Source organism: Calidris pugnax, unplaced genomic scaffold (genome assembly GCF_001431845.1).
Source record: "Calidris pugnax isolate Ruff unplaced genomic scaffold, ASM143184v1 scaffold20, whole genome shotgun sequence".
NCBI classification, from domain to species: domain Eukaryota; kingdom Metazoa; phylum Chordata; class Aves; order Charadriiformes; family Scolopacidae; genus Calidris; species Calidris pugnax.
In genome coordinates, this window is record NW_015094510.1 from 28,261,962 (window position 1) to 28,287,333 (window position 25,372).

At 37.9% G+C, this 25,372-nt stretch overlaps 1 protein-coding gene across 2 annotated transcripts in view; it reads right to left on the reverse strand.

Moving 5' to 3' along the window:
- DDX10 (DEAD (Asp-Glu-Ala-Asp) box polypeptide 10) overlaps positions 1-25,372 on the reverse strand; it is a 184,870-nt gene that overhangs the window by 62,653 nt on the left and 96,845 nt on the right. For both annotated transcript variants that reach the window (XM_014966204.1, XM_014966203.1), the window contains exons 15-16: positions 4,475-4,588; positions 2,125-2,286 (exon numbers count right to left, since the gene is read on the reverse strand). In XM_014966204.1, coding sequence (XP_014821690.1) covers positions 2,125-2,286; positions 4,475-4,588 — 276 coding nt within the window. The remainder of the gene's footprint in view (positions 1-2,124; positions 2,287-4,474; positions 4,589-25,372) is intronic.

The window sequence follows — 25,372 nt, forward strand, 5'->3', positions numbered from 1 at the left end:
AGGAGAATTCCATAACCAAGGTGGAAAACCAAGAAACAGAGAGCTGTCACATCTGCTGTTAGAAAATATGTCAAATGGACAAAGATCTACAGCAGTGAGCTTGTGGGAAGGAAATTTAAACCAAGATGGGAATGAAATAATTAGTGGTATTGCAGAAAGTAAAGGTCAGATAACAGAGTTTGTGCTAAGCCATGATGTACTTTGGCTGATAGTGAAGTATGGAGGATTTTAAAAGAAGAAATGAGTCACAAGTGATGGATTTAAGACTTCGTATAAAAGGCACTGCTGAACGCCAGTGAGGGGATGTCTAAGATGGAATGAAAGTATGTGACTTTCAAGAGGTCCTCTTTCAGTGACACAAGAAGGGGCACTAAGACATCCGCACTTATGCAAAATCTGAAGTTGTGAAAATAAGGTGAGAAAGCCTCCTAGTCTTTTTCTTGCTTTCATATCCTTTGTGGGTAACACACATGAATCTCTTTTAGATTTCATCCTCTCCCTCCAAATGAGGCCAAGAAATAACTTATATCACTAGCCCATCAGGCTTACATACGCAACCAAACTTTTAATAGCAAATTCAGACAACGGTCAGGAACCTGATCAAGCTTCTGCAGTACAGTCATAATACATGAACTTGGGTAGTTGCTCTTCCTTTGCATTGCTGAGATACCAGCCAAAGATTTAAACTCAACTAAGTATCTGGTGCTGAGTGATTATGTTATCCTTTTGGAAAGGAAACCTTATGAGATGGGAGAATTTTTAAATACCATTGGGAAGTCACTGTGAAAGTGGCCACATGATTCCTTTTTACTGTGAGGCGTTCTTTTGTTAATGAAGGACTGATGACTTGTTGGACTGACAATGCAATAAAATAAAAAAATGTTAGTGAGAAACCAATGGCTGAAATGGCTCAAATAATGTTTATCTATGATTTTTAAATTATGCCATAGAACTTCTCCCTATAGTGTGAAATTAGATAATTACACATTTTCTGTTAAGGAAAAAGAAAATAATATCTGGTCCGCATAGTAACAATGTAGCTTCTGCTTGAGTCACTGGAAGAACGGATCTCCAATCACTAGATCATCTTGGAAGAGTGAATCTTCTGATCACTAGACCAGGTTAACATGACCCAAGAGAAAGGAGGTAGTGCTTGTCTCTGCTTGGATGAGACAAAAGAGCAGGACTTGACATATTTCCCCAAATATTACAGCAATTTCCAAAGCAGCAACTGTCAAGAACCCTAGACATCAAGGATGATGTAGTAATAAGTTAGAGTAACAGAAATACATTCAACCTGTGGCATCCTTAGTTTATATAGCCTGTATTATTTAATAACTAAACTGAGTTGGTATCTCAAACTTGAATGCCTTCTGAAGTGAGGGCAGAGGATCAATCATCTTTAACCACAAGGCTACTGAGACAATGGGGAAGCAAATGAGGTTCTACCAAAGTAAATCTTGAACTCCCACCTATCACCTTCCTGGCCCTTCTTTCCTTTTAAGTATCATCTCCTTAATTTGAGCGTATTAGGGCAGTAAACTATTTCTAGGACCATTTCAAAAGTCACGTGGCACATCAGGAAAACAAATACTTCATCATGTACATAGAATTTACCATATGAAGTATTTCTCACCTCGAATTGTTAAACCACAAATAAAAAATCTGAACATGCATGCAACAATTGAATGCAGTAAGGCAGGCTTAAAAACTAGACATGCATTTCACAGTACCTCAGTCAGGAGTCTTTTTTTTTTAAATATATTTCCCTCTTTTTGACAGACTACCATTCGTTTATTCCATTTCATAAAGGATAATAATGAGTTATAATGTGAAAAACACTAATGCAGTAAGGTTGGTTACAAGAAACTTGGCACTTTCAATAATTACAAAAAAACCATGATGCCAGAGAGAAGACAGACTGAAGATCCCCAAGATTTCAAATTACAGCCAAAATTATATGACACTACTTGAATAATTCATTAAATAAATTCTGATAGTCCTACTAACAACAATACAAGAAGTTAGCACTTTCATCTACCTGAAATGTAATACTGAACTTTGAGCAAATGGTAGTCTGAAGACATTTCAGAGACACTCAACTTGAGGTAGAAATCAACTTACCCTATGTTTTTCCTTTATTTTCTTCCTGTATTCTTCTTTGTCAAATTTGTCTTCTTCCCGTAGTATCTCTTTTGCTTTATCTAAGTTGATACCACTGGCATCATCATCTTCATCTGCTTTTGCCAAACTGGATTTTTGCACAGGTGGCCACTGCTGCACCAACTGAATTATACACGTCAAGAAGAAAAATAATGGTTAGAATAATTTTTCCACATCAGAGTTTTGATGCCCTAATTATAAATTATTTTTTAGACTAAATGAAAAGGCCATTTGCAAAGGAAAAAAACTTCTCCACAACATGAACTCAGATACCTTATTTAACATCACATTTATTCAAAAAATGAGTATTTGAAAATAATGTCTCCATTACACCATATTAGTTTTTAATGGATTCACTTGAACTTCTTCCCCTATTTTTCTCTCTTTTCCCAGTGGAACAGATAATTTATAATCTTGCTACTCATTTTGGGATAAGAGTGATAATTGCTTTTAAGAAATGACTCTCCAAAATATACGCAATAGAAGAAACCACTAGTAAATCTAAACAGTACGTTTTCATGTAAACAATCAATATTCCAACATGTTAACTGAGAGAAAAATGAGATAAGCCTTCATCATACAGTACACGACTGCAGGAACGTGTTTTGGGGGAAGCAAGGAGAACAGATGTGGAGGGTTTTACTGGTTATTGTATGAAAACTGGATTGGAAATGTTTGATGATTCAAGCTTGACTTGCGGATGACTGCTGAACATATCCAGCTTCCCTTAAATATCTGAAACTCAAAAGCGAAGACAAAGACTACATATTCACCAAAAATATCCCCACCTATTTTATGACTTAATAGCTTATACCTTGGGATATGAGCAGATATCATCTAGCGGTAGTCTTTGCAAAATAATTCTTGTTTATGGACTGGTAGAGCAGTAACTCTTAAGAAGAAACACTATGGCAGAAAATGTAGAATGTTTTTCAGATACAAATGCTAAACCAATCATGTTTAGGACTCCTTGATGCACACAAGGTGTTATTCACTTGGATACTGAGAAACTCAACCTGCTGTTTCCAGTTCCTTTTGTAAAACAGAGTGTGTGTATTTGTATTTTCTAGAAAGATACATTTCCAAAATGAGTTTTATTTTATCAAAGAGAAGAACACAGAGTAAAAGAGTAAAACTTTAAAGCAATTTTAGACAGCTCAGAAAAAAAAAGCAGGAACAACATCCATAGATGCAAACTTTGTTTCCTTAAACAAGCCACCCTTTCTCTACTGCACTACTTTTCGAACTATAATCTTTATGCTTATTTTTTTTCTCTATCCTCACTCCTTTTTGCTTCATTGCATAGATACATAAAACATTTGCATACATATTTTATGATGAGACAACAGCTTCTGAATATCTAAAAATATCTGAAGGTATAATTTCCAGTCAATGAGGCAACCTCTAAAACCTATAAAATTTTGTCTAATGTCAGTAATTATATGGCTATAGTCCCTTCACCTGCAATATAAAATGCTTTATTTTATTTGGTCACAAAAGCAAATTATATACTTGTAAAGGTGACCTCTCTTTCAGTTTCTGCCTCACTGAAAGTAATCTAGAGTAAGAAAAAAAGTGCTACTTTTTTCTTAATGCTGGAAATGGAAAAACAACGCACACAGCATCTGAAGCTGTGAAATCAAATGTTAGAAAAGTTTATGGGGCATGGAGACTTGCTAGTGAGGTTATCGCCACAATGAAACACTAGAGTGACTATCATCCACAATAGTTCCTTTCAGTATAAAATCAATACATTTTTCCAGGGGCTATTAAAAGATTCAATTAACTTACTGGCAGATTTCAATGCACTGCTACATCAGCACCAGTAGGTGAAAATTTGGTAATTCCTTAGCTTTCCTAACAAAGCTTTTAATCTAGAAATAGCGAATGCTGGAAAGAAAACCAAGGACTTCTTTTAACTCCAGTATGTTAACTCAAGACTTGGGGGAGCTTTGGCAAACGCCTACAGGAAAATTGTTTTACATTTCTGTAAAGAAAAAATAGGCTCTTGATTCCACCAAAGATAATAGGCAGCAAAGAGGTACAGTTCTGTACATCCACTAACAGCTCTCATACAAGTATCTTACACATACAAAGACGAGAAGAGGTCAGTGCTCAGCATTCTTTTTTTTTTTCCCCAGTGGAATTGAATTCTAAATGGAAGCTGAACAGTTTTGCAAAACTTAAACCAATTACAAAAGCCACACACTTTTGAAAATCGTGTCTTTTTATACAGATATAAAGTATTTCTGTCTTTATAGAAACTATAAATGCAGTTCCCACAAAAATAGTTCTGTTGAATTGATCTTACCTCTCCATCTTCCGTAAAGACTATTTTTGTGTTGACTTTAAATTTCTTCTTCAAGATTTTTTTGGCTTCTTGGGTTTTAGTTTGTTTTTTCTTCATCTTTGATTTTGATGCATTCTGTATAAAGGAAAGTGAGATTTCTTATGATTTTTTTCCTAGTGACAGAGTATATGTTTCAAACTTTCTTAAAAGCAATTATATGTATTAAAATGTAATTCCTAAGACACATCAGTAAGAGCAGTTACCAGCAAAAATTAGCTAACAGTCTTTTTCATAAAAGTGTTTTAAGCAAGCCATATCACGAGGAATTCATTTACTCTGTTAACAACTCGGCTTAACTTAAACCCTACCAGCAGCAGGACACCTGACTCATTCAAACCTCGCTCACCTTTCTGGGACAAGAACACTAGATTCACCAGCTTATACTGTTAGCAAGCCTCATCAGACAAGAAATCCAGTATAACTGACTGAAGCCATTAGCTCCAACTGATCAGATACCACTTTCATCTCACTTGTCATCCCGTTGTCCCCAGGCACTGCAGCACACCAGTTTGAGTTATTTCTATGCCAATGAAGGACACAAGTGGCTACGCAAGAACCTTCCTATTTCACAACTTCCTTGCAGTCCCATCAGGGTGCAGAACATCAGTGCTAGGGGATGTTTATGAAACCCAGCATTAAATAGCATTTAGAATCACAAAAGTTACTAGCATCATAGGAAAAAAAGTTGTAGTGCAAAGTGGTGAAGACACCAGAGAAACTAAAAAATGCACAATCTTGCTGTTAGAAAGAAGAGGTGAAGAGGTCGCTTCTATTTTTGACAGAGATTGAGATTTCCTCCAGAGTATTTTCGCATTTTGGAGGTAGTCTGCAACTCTGGCAGGCCCATTTTAATTACTTCTGTAAAATGCAGTGGAAAATAAATTGTCACATCCAGAGATGACAACATAGACTTCACAGAGCCACCCATCTGGTGGAACACATGGAACCAAAGAACATGGAGATTCCCTATCTCCAGACCTCCATCTCTTTTTCTGAGAGCTCTCCATTCAAGAACAAAGGACGTGTGTGTCCAGACACACCACGCACAGACATTTTAAGCAATCACTGCTACTGCAGGAAGCATTTTATAGCAAAAGATATTCTGCAGGAATACGTGGAGACTCTCTAGGAGATGACTAACAACTCATTCATCAACCTGTAAAGACTGCAAAGCTCTGTTACTCACCAAAAAGTGCCTAAAAAACAGTCACTAAACTGTCTAAACTTCTGGCAAATAACAGAAAGTGGTCAAAGCAACCAGAAAGAAAAAGGAAAAACTGAACTGCTTTCTCTCACTTTTCTATTTTACTAATTTTAATCAGTTTCATATTCTATACCAAATCCACTACAAAAAGAAGAAAAAAAATTAACTCAGAAAGTCACTGTCATTATGGTCAGCACACTAATGCACTGAAATATGAACTATAAAAGGGAAAAATTACAGTCTTTCTAAGAGGAAATATGGTTTGTGACAGCTACTGCGCTGTGTTATCAAGTAATGACCATATCTATTATAGAAAATAGTAACTGTAGCAGCATTTTATGTCCTCAGTATTGTCATACAATTTTTGTTGCACTGGGCAGCTACTGCTAATGAGTCTCAGGCACACCTTTGATAGCCCAGAAAGCTCTGCTAGTCCCTCGCTCCTACTGCTTATCCCACAACACAAAATGTTTGAGAGTCTACTTAAGCATAAAACCTTTACCAGGGGATATGGACTAACAGGAATTGTCCAAAGGAAGAATTTAAAGAGAGATGCACTACCAACATGGTAGGATGGTGCTTCTCACTACCACAACTTCTTCTTTCACCATTTGCTTTTGGGTTTCTCTTTTTTTTTTTTTAATTTTTCATTTCTGCACTGCCAGTATTATTGGTACCAGTGTAATATGCTAACATAAAACAAGTGACAAAGCTTAAAATCGGCACAATGTTTTGTAAAATTATATTTAAACGTCCATCTCAGTTGTTGGCATCTTTTAGTTTAAAAAAAAAAAAAAAAAATGTTTTCCTGGCTAAAGAGCACAAATATTCAATGGGCTCCCTCTGCATGCGTGCACAGGCAACATTTCCAGTTGTACTTCTATTCCTGTCCCTCCTCCTGTGATCCTCTCCCTCCTGATTTTGGGAGGGTATTTTGATGCTGCAAAGTAGCACAGGATAGGACCAAATTTCCAAACAAAGGGAAAGAATAAGAGGAGGAAGAAACAAATGGGGAGCTAAACTCTCTGACTATACACTTAAAAAGCACAGTATAAGATCAGTGCATGAATTTGGCAGATTTATAGTATGCAGCATTAAGGAAAGGCTTTATAAACTGAACACACTCAAAGACGGTGGCTACCAAGGCTCCCTCAGCTTCGACAGTCTCCTGACTGTTGCAGTTTAATACCAGACTAACAGCTTCGAGGCCAAACATCTTCAACACGGATGTAGGCGCATTTTTACAAATTACATGACTTCACTGTTCAGCAGAAGTGCTGCAGTCCAGAAGGGAAGTTGGGTGGGTTAGGGGAGTGGTTCCTCACAGGGCCTCGCTGTCCCAAGAGGAAAGCTACGTGGTCCAGGAGAAGAGTGAGGCAGGTTAGCCATGGGGCATATATAGTGCTGGGGCTACCTTGGGGCCCCGTAAATGCTGCTTTGGTCCTCTCCTGGGGATGCCTCTCACATTGTTCTGAAGCCCTATATAGTCCTAAAGTCTCTCTTATGTCACCTAAGTCTGTCCCTGCCATATGTCTCCAGTAGTGTCTCTCAGAGCATCTACTCCCCATGTCTCAAGAGCCTCTCCCCTTACCTCCTGCTCCAGTGGCTGCTGCTCTATCTTGAACGTACCTGAGCCAGGAGTTCCTCCAACTGGCTGTAGGTCTTGACGCAGGATGGGTTGTTTCCATCCATCTCAGCTCATGGCCTTCTGCCCCACCCACACTACCCCTGCGTACACCCAAATTTCTAATGCCATAACCTGTCTTTGCCTTGACCCTGCATTTCAACAGCTACATTGAAAGATCAGTTCCTCATCAAGCAGGGGTTCATCCATTTTAATAAGCATAACACCCATGGATAGCAGACCCCAGACTTTCTTAATCTTCAGTGCCAACCTCCAGTACCCTGCGTTTTCAAGCCATTCTGCTTACTCAGATCCCATTTTCATCTTTTGTACTAGAAGATACCTGACAATTTAGAAGCAGCAGGTTGGCATTTAACCCCCATTCTCTATAGCTTCCTCTCTTTTCTTCACAATGAGTTCAACACACCAGCAGACAACACCAGGTGCTGGAGGCTGCCAAAACATCTCCTCCATCTGTTAACCTCAAGGGCTGCAAAGAATATAACTGTGGCAGGAGCAGTAACTCTTCTCTAACCGCCCAGTAAACAGCCGAACTCTGGGGTCATTGGGCTGTGCAGGCAGAAGCACTGTCACATCAGCACACGTAAGTGAACAGAATGTTTCTGCTGACAACCAGACCTTGCCCCTAACGCCAGAGTAAGACATGGCATTTTAAAGTGAGCTGAGAGGGTGCAGCAGCTTCCCACAGTCTGACTCAGAAAACACTGTTATCAAAACCTGCTCAACTAATACCTGCCTCAGTAAATCCGTTTCTAAAGCTGTATTACAGAATCACATAATAGTAAGGACTGGAAGGGATGTCTAAAGAACATCTAGTCCAACCCCTCTGCCAAAGCAGGGTCACCTAAAGCAGGCTGGACAGGAACGCATCCTGGCGGGTTTTGAGTATCTCCAGAGAAGGAGACTCCACAACCTCTCTGGGCAGCCTGATCCAGTGCTCTGTCACCCTCAAAATAAAGAAGCTTTTCCTCATGTTCAGACAGAACTTCCTGTGTTCCAGTTTGTGCCCACTGCCCCTTGTCCCGTCACCAGGCACCACTGAAAAAACTCTGGCCACATCCGCCTGACACCCACCCTTTAGATATTTATAGGCATTGATGAGATCCCCTCTCAGTCTTCTCTTCTCCAGACTAAACAGACCCAGGTCTCTCAGGCCTTCCTCATTAAGAGAGGTGCTCCATTCCCTCAATCATCTTTGTAGTCCTCCAAGAAATTACACCATCAAATCATACCATCAAAAAAGCCATGGGTCAAAACGAAGCGGGGACACATGATCTCTGCACAGGTTTTCATGTTGCTGTTAGATATCAAATAGATTCTGGTAACACCAGTGAAAGCCCCAGCTGGTGGACACACTTCCCCGGCAACAAAAAGAGGCACCTGCCACTCACCAGCGTGTACATGTTGCCCTACATCAAATAAACTCGGGCCCTCAAATCCCATCTTTTCTTCCATGAAGATGTGGCAATAGTTAAGCTGATCAAACAAGATCGGAGTGCTAATCAGTCTCTTTAAAAATGGTAGGTAATAGTTAAGCATTAGAAGTTGAGTCATGCGAGTTTAAAAAAATTTCATGAAACATACGCTCAGCTGCAGGATTGGGGGATTTTCTATTGTTACTAATCAAAAGCCTAAATTTCTTCTTCCTTTTGCACATGCACATGCCAGATGGCTTGCTGGGTTATTTAATGAGTTAGAATAAAAACCGGCTCTTAGAAGTACAGAAAATTCAAACATTTTGATATATAATCAGAAACAATACAGCTAATATGCAAGTTATTTTCTATTTTTCTCAAGAAGGAGCAGGCTTTTGTTTTCTGGCTTAGGTCCGATATTCTTAGCTCAGTCTACGACTAAAGTTTTCTAAATGAAGATACTGACAAGGTTAAGACATAAGATTTACTATTTTTTAATTTACTTTTTTTTTTTTTCTCCCAAAAAGACAGGCCATCAGAAACACAAATATCAGTAAAATTTGCTATTCTAATATGCAATATTTTTCCTTATTAATACAATTTTTAAAGTCAATAGTTTAGACTGAGTACGTAATCCTCAGTAACTCAGGATTAAAGCACTTACAGTCTCTTACTGTAACCAAGACAAACACATTTACTTTAACCTTTGGAGTGTTACAAATCATCAAATGTAAAGTTCCTTTGTTTATAACTATAATTTCCTTTTTAAATTTCAACTCAACAAGCCTGTGAAAGTAAGCACAGTGTATTCACTACAGCAGCTGTCTAAAGACAGGGCTACATTATCGTGGCAGGGTAAAGTACCAGTAGAAAAAAAAAAGTTTAATCAATTTTCTAATCACATAAGCTATAACAAGCATTTCTGCTTTTCTAGGGGCTTTGTGGTCTCTTTTTCTCCCCTCTCCCCTCCTGCCGCTTATACCTTACGATTCCTAGGAAGAATGGTGCTGTACTTGGAAATATTTTTCAGTCTCTCCCAACGTTATTACATTACCCGGAATTCAACGGCAACCGCCTCTGAGAAACAAAAATCGATGTGGTGCTCAATTTCACATACTTGTTTTGTATTTCTTCAAGAAACTACCCACAATAGGAGCAAGTATTGTCACATTTGTATTATCACAAAGCACATCAATCCCCTTGTCAAGCTACTGAGTTCAGACTCCAAAGTCCTTCCCCACAGAATAGGGCACAGGCTTGTGAGACTGAAGCTACCTACCCTTAGGCAAAGAGAAGGGCCGTGTTCCTCTTCGTGCTGTGGAGTGTGTACAGACATGGCTTTCATCTGACAGGTACTATGATACTTTGATTGTCCTCCAAACAACAGCCTCAAGAAGCCTAAACCATAAAACATTACCTCTCAACACCATAAACTTCCCAGACTCAGACTATGAGGCTTTGATGTCCTACAACAGAGATAAGGTTAGAGGAGAAGGAAATTTTCACTTCTTATGAAGTTCTTTCACTTCACAAGTATCTAACCATAGAAGCAGCAGTGAGATACAAACTTCATACCTTACACATAATTACGAAACATAAGAAAAACATCAAGAGAAGCAAAATAACCAGACTTTGAAGTCCAGTCCATATTACTTCAAGCACCTAAAAGACTCTAAACACCAAAAAGCTTCCTCTTAGTAATACAATTTGACTCAACCAGCCATCTGGCCTCCTCTTGAGTAGGAAGGATAAGAGAAGCAGAAATCCTGGGATGCAGCATGACCACAAAGACATGTATGGATGCTGCTTTCCTGCGTGATCTGTGGTAGCTCTGTGGTCTCTATTAATTTCCAGCCCACCTCTCTGCAATGACAGCTATTTCAGTCCCTGTTGACTGCTCACAAGCCACAGCCCGCTTTGAGCTGTCATGAAACCCAGAGCGAGCTGAAGCCACTGAGAAGCAGCAAAGTTCCTCAAACCATCCCTCTACTTCCACAACACAACTCCCCCAACCTTTTTTCCTAGGCTTTCCTAGGCTAGCCTTCCTAAACTTGTTTTCCTAGGAAAAAACAAGCTTAGGAACAAGCTTCTTTTGTTAACGTGTTCCTTTTTTTTTATAAAATGTAATACAAGTGAGTCTGATTTTGCTTTGGTAAAGTGTTCTAAGTTTTTTTCTTTTTAAATTAAGTGTTAAAAATTAAATTACGAAGCTTAAATTCACAGACACTATCCAACCAACTTGTAGCATCTATATATACCACTGAGCACAGCTTTTACCACAACAGTTGTGAAGAAATGAAAATAAGCACGTTGCTACTCAGAAGACAAAACCAGCACTCCTTACATGTGGTTTTATTTGCTTCTCTATGAAATTTTAAAGTACAACAGTCAAGTATTAGGATAAACATAATCGTTTCAAGTGATGGCCTAAATTACAAACGTGGATTGATGGGGTTCTTGTTCTTTTGGGGAGTTTTTTCTTCAGGGTGTGGGAAATGTTTGTGTAATTTCGTGGTTTTTTAACTAGTATCATGCAAGATTTCAACAAAGATACTGAAAAAGCACAAAGTGAAAATTATTGGTTGGCATTTCCCAACCCAGTACTACAGTTTGAACAGGGAAATTCTGGACAGCTGTATTACTTGCTACCTCTATGCATTATTTACTTTCTAAACCTATTGAAAGAATGCTGATTTTGAAGGAGACCATTTTCTAGGGTGGAATCTAGAAACTTACATAGAGAACTCCATACCTATAGTATAGAGAAACCTACCATAGATAACTGATCATGGCTTTTACAGTAACAGTTGTGAAGAGAAGGATAAATCCAGATTGGTATTCAGAAGAAAACCAGTGTTCTTTGCATACAGAACAGCACAGATATGAAGCTGTTCAAAACCACAGCAACAGCAGAAAAAAAAACAGAGGAAATAAGAAAAACTTCTAATAGCAACTATTCAATATTGCTAACCACATTATGGACAAAGACCACAAGACCAGCAATTCACCACACTATCATTCTTGTTTAAATTGCCCTTCAGATCAAAGAAACAGCAACAGATGCAAGAAACCACAGCAAAGACAGAAGTGTACTATGGCAACCACACGCTTAGATGATGTTTGCCTTTCGTTTTGATTACCATTAGGACAGAAGATTCCATCTGAATCTGAATTTCATTAGAGTTTTGTGTTTGGTGCAAAAGTTTGGTTAAAGAGGATGTCTTAGTAAACAACATACTACAATTTTCTAGAAAACAAATTAAATTAAGCCATGAAAGTTGAAAAGAACTAAACTTATGATTAAAGTCTCAGCATTTAAGACAAAATGCAAGAGTGAGGAGTAAAAAACTTGCCAAAACAACTGGAATTTTTTGCATTACGTTTACATGATCAGCTTGCTTCTATGTTTAGACACGTATTTGCCACAATTTCTTATATTTTAAAAAAGGCATTTATTTAGGAGATCGTTTTTACTTGTATACAGACTATGATAACAGAAAAAAAGAGAAAGAAGCGCCAGTAAATGGCTCCATGCCCAGTATTGCTCTCACCACAGACAAGAATGAAGGTTAAGAACAGAAATCTTTATTAAATGCTTCTTCAATGATAAATCTTACTCTCACTTCCAACTGACACCACATAGCAGTATTTCTCTAGAATACTTCTAAAACACTGAAAATGACTAAAATAATTTTCTAGTGAATTATTACACTTTTCCTATGAATGAATGCATATTCCGTGCAGTACGTGACTGTTCATTTCAGCAGCTGCTATTGAAAACTGAGATTTGGCAAACACTAAACAGAAATAGAGGTTGAAGTTTCTCTTCCTAGTAAGTCAGTAAAAAAACCAAAGATTAAACAAAAAAAGATGCTGATGTAGTGAAATTTACATTGATTTACAGTGAATTACAAAATCATAACCATCTAAACAATGGCAAAGACACCAGCATTTTCAACACAAACTATCTTTGCAGGACATTGGAGGTTCCATCAGTAGCTCTGCACTTCCAACTATGAAATTAGATGAGAGAAAAGATTTTTTTATTCCACACACACTCTCCTACCCCCCATTCATGTTAAGATGTTTACTTCTGCTTTTACTATTGCCTCTTGTTTCTTTACAGGTGATTTAGAGATGCCTGGGTACCATATTCCTACTCCTGAAATGCCTTCTGAAATACATTTCCTGTATCCTCACAGCAGCATTTGTTACCTACAAACTTAAGCCAAATCCTGAAAATAAAAAAAATAAAGGTGAAACTGTATCTTTCCATCCTTGAGAAAATTTTCATTGCTTTCATTTCCTATACCAAAGAAAACCAGAATGTTAATGTTTTACCCCAATATAAAATCCCACAGTACCAGAAGGGACCATGACTGAGCACCACTGCACAATCAATTTTTCATGCTTTTTTTCCTCTCTATCTTTCCCCCTCCCTCTGCTTTTTATCTTTTTTTATTTTAACCGTATCTCTGACTCTGCCACAGAACAGAAAGATTCTAAAGAATGTTTTAGTGAAGAGCTAAGCTCCCCCAGCCCACAAAACAAATATTTGAGTACTATGAATTAGGTAATTGTACATAAAACTCTAGTATCAGCACATACACCAACAGTTTTTGTCATTGATCTGCAAAACCACTGCACGTCATTTTCCAAATCTTTAAGAGTATTATATAAGAAACAAATTTAAAAAAAAAAATAGTAAGTTTATTATAAGATATAATATGGACAAAAACACTACTTAAGAAATTTGTGAGTTACCATAATTAGATAATCTCACTCTGAAAAATGTCTCAAATGCACTGGATCACAGAACTTTTCAGTACAGCTATTGCATCAGCCTGTAAATCTCCATCACCTGTGAGCATAAGCAGCAACAACACCCCTTTCTAAAGCATTACACCTTTAGCAATGCAAGACCATGGCTTCTCATGCAGTTTATTTAAAAGACAGGTGTAACAGAGAATAGTAAACCACTTTACACATTTCTAGGCAAAAAGTAAATTAAGTTATAATTGAGTATGCCTGACTAAATGAAGATAAAGACATTGCAGAAGACTGTAATTCAAAACCAAACAAATAAACATAACTTTCGTTTATTCTTGGGGTTAAGGTTGGTAGAAAAATATATTTCAAAAATACACATACAAGCTAACATACCCTAATAACTCAAAGATTGCCTCTAACTGAAAATATGCAAGAAGTATACAATTATGATTAAAACCACTAGTAACTGCAGTGCAAGATCGAGACATATAATGTTTTCATTCCACCCCTCCCTGTCATTACAAGGTAACACATCATCACAATCCGATCTTCTCTGGTGAAATCCAACAGAAATGCATGGCAACCATCAACTTCCCCAGCATTTCTACAGTCAACAGAAGTACATGAACTGCTTGCAGTTATCCTTAACTGATGATTACATCTTTGTAAATGAACAAGTGTGTTCCCCATAAGTCAATTAACAAGCAAAAACATGATTTTCCTGACTGCTATTCATCTGCCCTATTCCAGAGCTTCCATTTTTGTGAACAAGAAAAGGCCATCATGAAGATGCTACTTCCAGCAAAACATGGCAAATTAGAAATAAGAGCATGAACGTGTCTTTGATATTGAACCAAATTACTTCAAATGTAGCCATCTTTTGTCTCTCACTTCCAAAAAAAACAACCAACAAAAAAACCCAAAAAAACCCAATCAACCAACAAATGAAGCCCAATCCAAATCCCATAACACATGAATGTGGAGGTGAAAAGCTACAAAAACCTGCACCTGTACCTTTTGTTCAACGACAGATCTCCAACATGATACCTTGAGATCTTTCCTCACTTTGCAGCAGAAGGAAGATCCTGCCTGTTCATCCCACACTGATATTCAACATGAAGCAAGGCCCACAGACAAAATGGGGTGAAGGGAGGCAAGTAGGAAGCGGGGGGTGGGGGTGTTGCCTTATTTCGGATGAAAAGAACCCTTAAACCCTTCAGGCGTGCTGAGAACACGCTATGTTCTGGAACTTGTAATTTTTCAGACTCCAGAAGAACCAGAATTGCTCCTTCTCTCCCAGACTGCTCTTAATATCTTAGTGCAAGACAGTTAAATTGAAATATTCAGAGAAATTTAATCATTGAATGATACAGCAAGAAGGCAATGCCAAACTGTCATTTAATGAACTGGAAATTTGGGGTTTTTTTAGTTAAAGAGTAAAGATCCTTTTTTTTAATGCAACTGTATTTTTCAGTCGTTAAGAACAGTTATTCTAAAAAAAAGACTTTTCTGCATAATCATTACAGCAGCCAAGGTTTAAATAAATGTCATAAAATCATCAAAATCATGGCTTAATAATACTCTGCAGAGGAATCTTAGGTCAAAAGGTGAGATGAGAAGACTAAACTTTCATGCTGTTTTTCTTTAAAGTTGAATATATTTTACCATCCATGACCAGTGTGACATTCCCTTTCTCCCTCAAAAGCCACCACGCGAGACCCCGGTAACACAACAGCAGCCAGAGCTGAACCTTCTTAAGACATTTTGTTCACTACATTCTCCTGATCTGCCATCAGAAAGTAACAAAAAGGTTACTTTGCAAAGATAAATATATTTATCTGAGCTCTCTCTCTTCCGCCTTTTGCACATGCTAAAACCAAAAACTATGCCCATTTCATTACCACACCACAATGTCACCCTTCACAGGCTATGACTGCAAATAGCAAGATTTGGGTTTTAAAAAATACCCAAAATTTATTTTTGTTCATTTGAGCAGTGTAAGTTTTTCAGCAGATTAGCATGATAACCATCATTATTTTTTTAAAGAGTTTTATTTCCTGTTTATAATGACATAGATGGCACATCCTCCTTCCCCTTCAGAGGCCTCTCAATGCATTTCTCTCCATGTACAAGAACCGACACAAGTGAAAGCATTTATCTGGCCTCCACCCGGGCATGGCACTGCTGAGGCCACTTGAAAGAGAATGAAGAGGTAATGCTAGTTGGCAATCTGTGAGGGTTGATCTTCGAGATGAGACTTATTTGAGTTTAGGTCCCAAACAGGGAGTGCAGAGCCTGTCTCAAAACACATCGGGGTCTCCTCTGCAATCCCACACAACAAACCAACAGCTCGGCACGGGAGACCCAGCTGGGATGAAGGCAGCAGCACAGCAAGCGTGAGGAAAACACACCACAGAAGAAGAGAAAAAAGATGAGTAACAGGTCAACTGATTGAGTTGCTCATTGCTGGCAAGAGACCCAAAACGAATGTAGCCAATATCTTCCAACCAAACGTCAATTAAGGATGATCTGGAAATGCAGAATTTCTTCACAACTAAAGACTGACAGAGAAGCCACAATAGTAACAACTATAAAAATATTTCATGCCTATTATTTTTCTTCTTTAGAAAAGGCTGAGTATTTTGACTCTTTACTCCAGGTATTCAGCACAGACTAAGAATGCTGCCAGAAGTGCTCTTGCAGCTCCTGTGCACTGCTTCTTCAAACACTCTCACTGCTGCCCTTCACTAGCACAGGTCCCTTCCCAGCCCTGAGAAAAGCCCCTTCAAGGACTTAAAATGGGCAGAAAGCTAACAGTAAGAGAGCTGCAGATTGTATTCTGCTATTTTCACTCCCAGAGGCAGAGAAGCACGCTCACAGGAGGCTGATGAAAGGGAGCAGAGCCGGTGAAGCAGGGACACGCAGCCCTTTCGGTAACAGCCAGAGCCCCAGCCATGCGGCAAGATGGAAATCCACCTTAAATACATTGGAGAATCCCGGCAAGAAAAATAGCAGAACTTACTCTCAGATCTTAAGGTACACAATGAGAACCTCCAGCACTGATAAATATGAGGAAAAGTGCATCTAGTCCTTTGATTCCTGCAGAGGCAAAACACAAACATGCGCCCGGTGCCACTGCCATCACAGGTACCCAAAGCCCACGGAGCACCGCTGCTCTCCAGAGCAGTAAATCCTCATGAGAAGAAATACCAGAGGGTCCAACATCCACATGAACCAGCACAGCCAACGGGACTGCATCAGTCTGACAGCGCTTTGCTCTTGTTCCACTACAGAAACGCCCTGGGCAAAATCCCTGCCACAAAGGATGCCCACTTAAAGTTGTATGAAAAAGCGTGGTATCTGTAAGCATCTCCATCTACATCAACAGGTTCTACATCTCAGAGCACCGAGCTCCAAACCTGTCTGCAGTTTAAATCTGCCTTCCCGCATCTTTTGAAACATTTTGCCTTGGAGCTGGAAGCCTCCACACCTCCTTTCTTTGCAGGAGTCAACTTTTAACAAGAGGTATATTTACATAATCAATATTTTCTACCTGCCTTTCAAAAGATGATTTAAAAATCATACACATCTCTGTCTCCAGCCAAAGCAATTAGAAGTTTTCAATTGTTTCAGCAACATATATTCAGATAGTCTAAACTCTGTCTAACTCCCAGTGCTCAGATATGAGAGAGAGTTAATAATCTGTTAATGGGAGGGCTCAGAGCAGATCTATAAGCGAAGGACACACCGAATGGCCACGGTCAGCTGGTCCCAAGCTCCTCTCCTCAGAGCTTATACCTTCACTCATCTTCATGCAACTCGGCCTTGGAATGCCTCACACATAAAGACATGTTGCTAGAAGAAAGCACTCATGAAGGCAACATTGTTTCATTTAAAATAAAAATTAGTATTTTCTCAGTCCTTCTCACTCTGGGGAGGTTTGTCAGAAGTTTTCGGTTTTACAATTTTAGGCTGATGAAAATGATTGATTGATGAAAAAAAACAAAACACTCATTTAAAAATACTTTCAGTTGCCAAGATACAATGACTACAAGTGTTGTAGGCTGATATGCTGAAGTACACTAAGATTTTCTCCATTGCTTCTGAAGCAGCAGCAAAGGCAGAAATATCTTTATCACTTTATACAATTGTAAAAATGTGCAGATTCCAAGATGCCTTCTGAGTTTATAATCATTTTCTTTCTTTCCCTTTAAAAAACAAAGCAATTAGGTGTAAAAATTGCATTAATTCACTACAGAGGTCCTCACAGTAAAACATTCAAGCAGGTTTTACACCTTTATCTATAGAGAAATTCTGGTCAAGACCAAAATAAACGAATAATCAACTCAAAATGGAGAACAGCAGTAGACAGAAGAAAAATGGGAACTCCTACCACCAGCCAAGAACACATACCGACTGTGAGAAGAGGAAGTTGTAAAGAGAGGGTCACAAGCTAAGACTTTGTGAAGGAAGCAATACAAAATTCCTAGCAACACAGCTAAAATTAAAACAAACAAAAAAGTGAGACTGCTACGCTGTATGAGTGATAGACACTGAACATAAACTTGCCATAACCTCAATATTAACTGAGCTCTCCATAATTCTCCTAGGGTACTCGATGGGCAAAGGCAACTTAGCTGCTAGGAACCAGGACATTAAACTGTCCACTTGGAAGAAAAAAACCCAGAATATAATTTTTTTTAATTCCTCCCCAGCTAATTCAGGCTTGAAAATGATCAGTTAGTCCTCATCATGGAATTCTGAAAATATTAGCCCACAAAATCACAAAACTGCTGGAAGGTTGTTTTTTTTTTTAATAAATCTTTCCTACTGGAAGTGACAGGTGATGTAGAATTGGAAATACCAATTACATACCAGTAACAAAAAATGGTGAAGGGAAAGGAACTCTGACGCAGGCTGCTCCAGCCCGTTACAGGCCCTCAGTCTGACCTCTACAGGACGCGAAGCAGAAAAGTGAGTTTTTGGAGGAATGATGGATTACAAAAATGGAATGGAAATTGGAATACGGAATATATTATAGCACAGGAATGCCAAAGGCAATTTGTAATAAAAATGTTATCTTGACTCCCTAGACAAGGCCAATATAACAGGAATAATTCATTTAAATTTCAGTGGAACATTTAGCATAGTACCACATTGAAAAGTATCAGCTGGAGTAAAAAAAAAAAAAAGTCAAGGATTAGAATAGTTACAAATAGTGACTACAATGATCTGTGCTAAAAGACAAATTAGCAGGGCACTAGTGATTCTCCCCAGTCAGTCCCATGGTCCCTGCTCTGCCCAGAGGATTTACTGATGAAAAGTCCCAACGGCACAAAGCTGGGAGCTGCTGCCAGCTCCAGAGAATGAGCAGCAGGTTACTCAAAAGAACAAGATAACCTTGAAAATGAGACACATTAAAATGAGATGAAATCCAACAGTGCAAAGTGCAAGGGCTATTCAAAATTTAAAATTAAAGTGAGAGATCAAACTTAAGAAAGAAACAAAGAAGGAATCGGGCATTTTCCATCACAGGATGACTGTGAGCCCCACTGTCCACGCAGCCACAGAAGAGACAAACACAAACCCTAAGCCCTCTTGGGCAACCTATTGCCACTAAAAGCCAGTGAGGATTCATGCGACCAGCTTCACCTCTAGCTCCTCAAACCGAGTCCAGATGAACTCAGATGGAGCATGTACAGGATGAAAAGCCCATCTTTTGAGAGGAAATGAAAAGAGCACAATGAAGGAGAGGGAACATAACAGCTTTCTTGTAAACATATCTGGGATAAGCACAGGAGAGGGAGGGAGAAAAAAAAAAAAACATTTAAGCTTAAGAACAACCTTTGAATAGGAACAAAACTATGAAAATATCTATTGGAAAATAAACCAGCATAGAGGATAACCTCAAAAAGCAGCTCTAGTAAATGGGAATAATAAAGGCAAATCATCCTACCCTTTTGTAAAAATAGCTGAAATAATTGTGTAAAAAGAACCAGATGTGTTTGATACGTCTCTTTGTGATACCCCAGAGACTAGGCTCAACCTAATCCGAAGCATTATACTCTGAAAGGATCAGGATTCAATTTGTAGTTAAAAACAAGAACAAATGCTGCAACAGAACATTAATTAAGAAGTGAAAAAAATACATCTAATCCATATTTGAACCTATGACAAATCTTCAGTCACTTTAGTAAATGCAAGTACACTAAAAATTAGTTAAAAATCTTTGAATATCAGTCTTTTCAGCTGTCTTCAAAGTGAACAAAAAAAGGATTGTTCCATGATGTTTTAATTCTAATATCTTCATACAGTAGCTCTATCATCTTTTTCTTAAAAAATGGCTTCACAATAAAATCATACCTTTAGTATCCCATAAAGGCATAAACAACACTCAATTGTTCCCAAATAATTTATGAAAGAAAGTGTACTAGTCATAAACAATCAAAAGAGAAATACCAAAAAGCACATTAGAGAACAAAGTTTAATCTACAAGGATTAGAAATGATGCTTCTGTTTTCCACAAGAGCATGTTTATGTTCATTATGTTACAACAAACTTCTATATTTCAGGCTTTCAGGAAATGTTTCTATGAATTACTGAAAGAAACCACTGATTTTACAGCAAGATATTAATTAATTTTGCTTTTAGAATTCAGTACGGTTATTATTTTGTGCAGTATCTCATATTCCTCATGTACCACTGTTGCACAAAATGGCAGTTTGATATTGGCAGCATTAAGAATGCAAGTTCAGAAACTGTTAAAAATATCGAAGCTTTCACTCTGAACACAATAAAACTAAATAAAATATAGAAATGAAAAACTGGTAAAACATGTTCCTCAAATTTTAAGTACCCTACTTTGAAATCTGAATTCTCTGCACTCCCAAGAGGTTGCAGATGCCTTTTAAGAAAGCAATCACAAACACATTCTGTACCTGCCCAAACTACTCAGAAAGAATGTCAAAAGCAAACTTCGATGGATACTAAATTAAAAAGACAGAAATCAGAAAAAGGACATTTCAGCTGGCCGCTGTCAGTCATGAGATGTGGATCTGATGTGTCTACAGAATTTATAAACCTTAGGATCAAACATGACTGATTTAACTATCAATAATTTCAGAAGGTACTTAATCAGACTCCCACGTCCAGAAACATTAGTGCTTAATAATTCTAAAAAGCAACAAATAGAGAAGAATAAAATGTAACACTGGCTTTCAGTACTGAACCAAAAAGTTCTGAAAGTACTGAACCACTTTTTTCCTCTCCTTTTCAAACCAGTTCCATTTTATACTAAGGATTCTTTCACATCACACACATGACATTGGAAAGATGATGACTTTTACTGACTTGGAAAACAGACCATTTCTTTTTCCTAAGTCTCCATTAAGGTTTGTTCCACATATTTTTACAGAATTGCTCCATTGACCATTCCATGAAATTATGCACACACACGAGCTTTTACATCAAGCTAGTTCTGAATCAACTTATCTTTTGATTCAGCTATCAACTTCTTGGAGTTTAATAAGCTGCAAAGTAGACGTAATGCTTTCCCACTTTATCTCTAAACAATTGGAGATGGGAGACAAAACCTTAGACTATAATCTGGCTCCATGTCTTCAGGCACTGTTAGTTTTCAAAAGCACATGAAACACCATTGAAATGAAAAAAAATATAGTATAAATTCTACCTATTACAACGACCTTCTATACAAAAAGGGAGTTTGATTAAGTCTTTAGTAAGTACAGCATGCAATACACCTCTCACACTACTGAACTCACACTATTTTTCCATATTCGTTTAAAGTATAAGCCACTACAAACAGTAAAACTTTTTAGCAGAGCAGATATTTTTAAACAAATCTACGCCTTATTATATTTAATACTAAGAGTACATCTGGGATAATAGCATTCTTCGAAGCTTATAAGAACTTCTAGAATTCATTTATGACAGTTGTCTTGAAAGTGGAACAAACATCTGTCATTCACAATAGTAATTGTCTTACAATTTATGGCAGGCAATTAGTTGCATTCTCACACTCAAATGAATCTCTCCTCCTGAGCTGCATTTACAATTCTGCTACTGTCACTGAGAAACCTTATGTTCTGGTTATCCTATCTGAACCATAATACTCATATTTTAAAGATCCTTGGAAGAAAGTCAAGCTGAAATCAAACTAGCAATTGTTGTTAGAGGAATGCACTGGACTTCACAGACATTAGGAAATGAACAAAGTCTACTTTGGAACAGTTTGGAATAACTGTTATAGTTATTCCACCATCATAAATTAACTTTGGTTTTATATGGCATTACACACTTTTCTCCTCCATTTTAAAATTAATCGTACTACTTTTGAATAGATGGGATTTTGCATTCTGCATAGACAGAAAAATAAGCCTACGGGGATAGCATATCAGAAAATGTGTTTCTTTTTAGCTATGCACCAAAATACACAGCCCAGACGTGGAAGTCTCTTGTGCTTACTGAAAACCCTTAAAATTTAAAAAAAGGATTTCACAGACCGGAGCTGATGGAAATGCATCATTGATTTAGCAAAGAATCCACTGATTTAGCTCTGAATACACCAAAGGGAAGACATATGGCACTGGTCAGTCATCCCCATCTCTTCCCCATGGTCATGCAGAGGCCAACACTGCAGCCAGGTCACATGAAGGCATAAGCAAGGAGATAGGAGTGGTGTCACCATTTCAGCCCTAAGTGCCAGACCGTTTGCAAGAAAAGGTTCAACATTTGGCAATACAAGATACTTCTGTTATCCAAAGAGATGTCTCCAGTCTTCACACTGGAAGTGCACTGAATTGTTGGGAAGTCTGTAGCAGGACACGTGGGGCACATATGTCAATAGCTGGACCATACCAATTTGAGCAATACAAACTAAACAACACATTCCCATTCCTGAAACATTTTTATGAGTACTGCCAAAAAAAAGCTGCAAATTGTCTATTTTCAGGCTTAATTCCCATCCCTGTCATTCAAAGAATGTGGTCTCCTGAGAAATTTCCCTAAATTAAGAAATCCTCTCGACAGACATCTCTTGGCTGGACTTTACTGCTCTTCTCTACCACCAAAGACTCGTCCCATTTCAGCCTTAGCTAAGCTCTTGGGCGCACACACAAATTGCTACATCGCCTTAAGTGAAGAAGTAAGATGGAGCCACCACGCACACCAAAGAAAAGAGGTTAGAACTGGTAACACAGTGGGGAAGCAGCAACTTGCGTTAGCACAACTGGGGCACTGCAATCCAATCACGGCCCCCCCAGCTCCGTGCCGTGCTCATTCTCACTCCAGTGATCTGGAAAAGCCCACCAAGCTCAGCTGGAGCAGCTTTACACGCTCCAAGCAAACTGCTGTAGTGAAAAATCAGGAGTTTGAAAAAGTAATTTAAAACAGATGAGAGAAAAGGAAGAAAAAATAGGTTTAGGCCAAGGAATCTCTTACCACTACTTAATTAAAAAAGATCTATTCCTTACAGATACTCTCTGTGGGGCTAAGATGCTGGTCCTATTGCAATCTCACTAGAGGTCTCCATTTAAAAAAAAAAAATCTAGATAGGTAGCATAAGAGATAAGGGAAAACAAAAAACAATAGTTTCTGAAGCAGTTTCAGAGAATACATGGGTCACGTATGGCAGATGGCATTTGTTCAGTTAAGAATAATCTGTCTGAAAGTCAAGATTTCTAGGATGGTGAGAAATGTTCCCCATTTTGATTGCAAGCGTTTTCACATTGTGCCAGGAGCCACTCATTGATCACAGCTGGAAGAACCCCAAACACCACTTACCCAGAAAGTGCACAACTCCTGAATGTAAATAAAGGCAGCTGAAGACAGTCGTAACAGCAGAGAAAAAGTCAGGAAAAGCAAGAAAATCAGGAACCGTGGCAGACCAACTGCCAACGTGGAAAACAGATTTTAAACATGTGCATTCACATTGGCACATCTTATTCTAGATTAAATAAAAACATCATCTTAAAGCTTTTTAGCAGAAAAAATTCCTTCCTAAAAAGATTCTAAATAAGAAAGTGTGCTGAGTGGGAAGACATCCGTGCTCTCCACATTGCCAGTGATCTTTTTCAAATAGTAATCCATGATGGAACCATTTGAGATAAAGAGTCATTTAAATACCTCTTCTCCAAAGTAAGTATTTTCTCAAGTTCTGTAACTGTGATAATGCAGTCAGATATGGCTGTTGCAAACAGACCGGTTTGTAAGAACAGCCAATTTGACCTTCTGCACAAGCCACTGAATTTAAAACCATGAAGTATATTACTTTGAGATAACACTTGCAGCATCTCATACATTTATTTTTTTCCAAGATCATGAAAGATCATATATAACAGGAAGAAAGAACTCAAAGAAGTATTTTTTCATACTACATATGCATATGTATCACAACGTAGATACTGTTTTGATTTGTCTCAAAAGGGAGAAGATTCTATCACTTACTCCTACTCTGGTAGGGGAAAAAAATTCCAAAATGCTTTTACAAGCACTTTTTACAGTGCTTCCACACTTGAACAGTACAGCTTTTTATGGTGCAGTAACTTTTTATCATGCATTGAATAGATTTTATTCCTGTAGCCATTTACAGAAATGTGGGTAAGATTCTTTTTATCTATCATTTTCAACTGCTCTGAGGAAAAACATTTAAAAGCATAGCCAAGTTTAGGCTAACGCAGACAAGCAGAGTTTGAGAGATCATTATGGATAAAAGGTAATCTTTCCTCTCAGTCCCGTGTGCAACTGTCTCTTATGCTTTCTCTAACATGAAACTTTCTTTATAAAGTTAGAAAATTTGACTGAACTGTTTTAAAATGGACAAAGCAGCTCAGGGTATTCAGTGGTCAATAACCAGGACATGAAAAGAAGTACCATAAAAAGTTCACACTACATTGCAGAAGCAAGCTTCTTTCAAGGACATAACCATAATACATTTTCTATCCATTTAGCAGTTCCCAGAAGATAACTGCCATAATTTATTACCTTATTTATCTACTTTGCTGCTTAGAACATCAGTAGGCTTCAGTATTTAATACAGCTACGGGAAAAATAATGAGGCAGCTACAGGCCATGAGTGCAAAGAGATCGATATTTTAGCTAGGATAAAACAGGAATGTTCAGTAATCAAAACTACATATTACACAGAGCCAGTCCACCAGTAAATATTTCCTCGTAATATATTTTATACCTACCTTTAATACCAGCTTATGCAAAACAGATTATTAACTTTAGGATCCATCTGCTCACTTATTTATACTGCTTTAATAAATTTGTCTTTTGGTAAGTCCCACCCACTGCTTGAAATAAAACATACATGAAGAAAAAGTTATACTTTTACTTTAAAAAAAATAATAATAATTCAGCCAGAAAACCAATTTTTTTTAAAAGAGGAGGGCAATATTTATCTTCCTTTGGGGAAAAAATTCACTGAAAGTGGTAGCAGGTATTTTCCATTAAAAAAAAATATTGACTTTGAATATTCAAATTGGAAATGCAAGCATACTTCCCACAGCAGAAATTCCTTTTCCACAAGCATTTGCTCAGTCGGGTTTCACTTGTTCATGGTTTCATGGATTGCTCATTTGCAAGGTCTGAGGTTCAGACAAACTCAATTTTTTCTATTTTGAGATTTGGGGCTATTAAGCCCTTCACTTGTAAAATTATAACACTTTGATTTTTCAAAGGAGCCATCATGAGTTTGTTTTCTGGCATGGGATTTTCAAAATCATCAGAAGGACATCAAAACTTGGGACAGTTAGCGTGCTCTTCAATTGCTTGGGTGGTTGGAGAAATGAACTTAATTTTAA